This window comes from Arachis ipaensis, chromosome B05 (assembly GCF_000816755.2).
Source record: "Arachis ipaensis cultivar K30076 chromosome B05, Araip1.1, whole genome shotgun sequence".
NCBI classification, from domain to species: Eukaryota; Viridiplantae; Streptophyta; class Magnoliopsida; order Fabales; family Fabaceae; genus Arachis; species Arachis ipaensis.
In genome coordinates this window covers 1,461,615-1,462,798 of record NC_029789.2, presented here as the reverse complement: position 1 = coordinate 1,462,798, position 1,184 = coordinate 1,461,615, and the positions used below count along the sequence as shown (strand labels likewise).

At 33.8% G+C, this 1,184-nt stretch overlaps 1 protein-coding gene across 2 annotated transcripts in view; it reads right to left on the bottom strand.

Moving 5' to 3' along the window:
• LOC107642356 (glycerol-3-phosphate acyltransferase, chloroplastic) overlaps nucleotides 1-1,184 on the bottom strand; it is a 6,109-nt gene that overhangs the window by 4,283 nt on the left and 642 nt on the right. For both annotated transcript variants that reach the window (XM_021122761.1, XM_021122760.1), the window contains exon 2: nucleotides 371-468. In XM_021122761.1, coding sequence (XP_020978420.1) covers nucleotides 371-468 — 98 coding nt within the window. The remainder of the gene's footprint in view (nucleotides 1-370; nucleotides 469-1,184) is intronic.

Genomic DNA, 1,184 nt, shown 5'->3' with positions numbered 1-1,184 from the left:
CAAGATGTTTGGTAAAAAACTAATATTCAGTTCTTGTTACATAAATAATCGATCATGCATCAAGTAGGCTGAAGCAAACAAACAAGAATATATTATAGCGCTGACAGATACAGCTATCGTGTCATCCTCAAAGCACATTATTTTGGGAATTCAGCTCCATGGTGAATCATAAGGGAACTGGCATCCCTTTTTAAAGATAGTAGGAATAATTAATCTGAAAGAATGAAGATGCACAGCTTCACTTCTTGAATTGTATGTCAAGAAAAATGTCCAGGCAGCAAAAAGCATGCATAAAATTGAATGTTAAACCACAAAGTGTGTGGAGGATGCACGTGTATGAAAAAACAAAAAAATATGAATATTAACTTACTGCACTTTTATAGTTTTTGTACACTTCTTCCATCCCTGCAGCAACGTGAGCAGGCAGATTTCCTGATTGTGCTTCCTTCTTGATTCCAGAAAGAAGCTCTGCAAATAAACAAGTATCGTGAAGGGAGATGAATTTTGTGGAAGAAAGATTGTACTCAAAACTCATCAATGTAAAAGTTTTGCTTCAGACAATAATAATAACAATAACAATAACAGTAATAATAAAGCAAAAAGTCATGCTGATTCCTTCTCTTTTACTATATTCTTGTATCTACATCTCTACATCTCAGACTCTAACAGACAGAATCTTCCTTTTGTCTTATCACCTATCTTAATACCCTGCAGTCCACCGACAGACAGACCTATATATTGTTTCTCACTAGCTCAACAAAACTAAAATTAGCAAGCCTCGTAATTTTCATCCCTCAGAATTTTTATTTCTCAATATGTAGTCATAGGCTATAATTTTGGTTCTCTTTTAATTGCAAAACTGGACCACTATAAATTAGCTGTGTCTGAAATAACTATGCATGATTTATCCTCCTTCCTTCTCTTCCCATTAGGAAGTATACAATTAACAAAAAATATATACCAAAAATGAAAAAATTATGTATCATAGAACTACCTAATCATTTACCTAATATTACAATATAATTAATCCTCCCCCTTTTCCCATGCCAAGCTGGAAAAAGCGCTAGAGTCTAGCAGTTAGTTATAAATTACATAAGCAAAAAAGGCCCAAACAGCAGCCGGCGCAGATAAAAACAAAAATCCCAAACCTAAAGAAACCAAATTAAAACAACACCAAACCATAA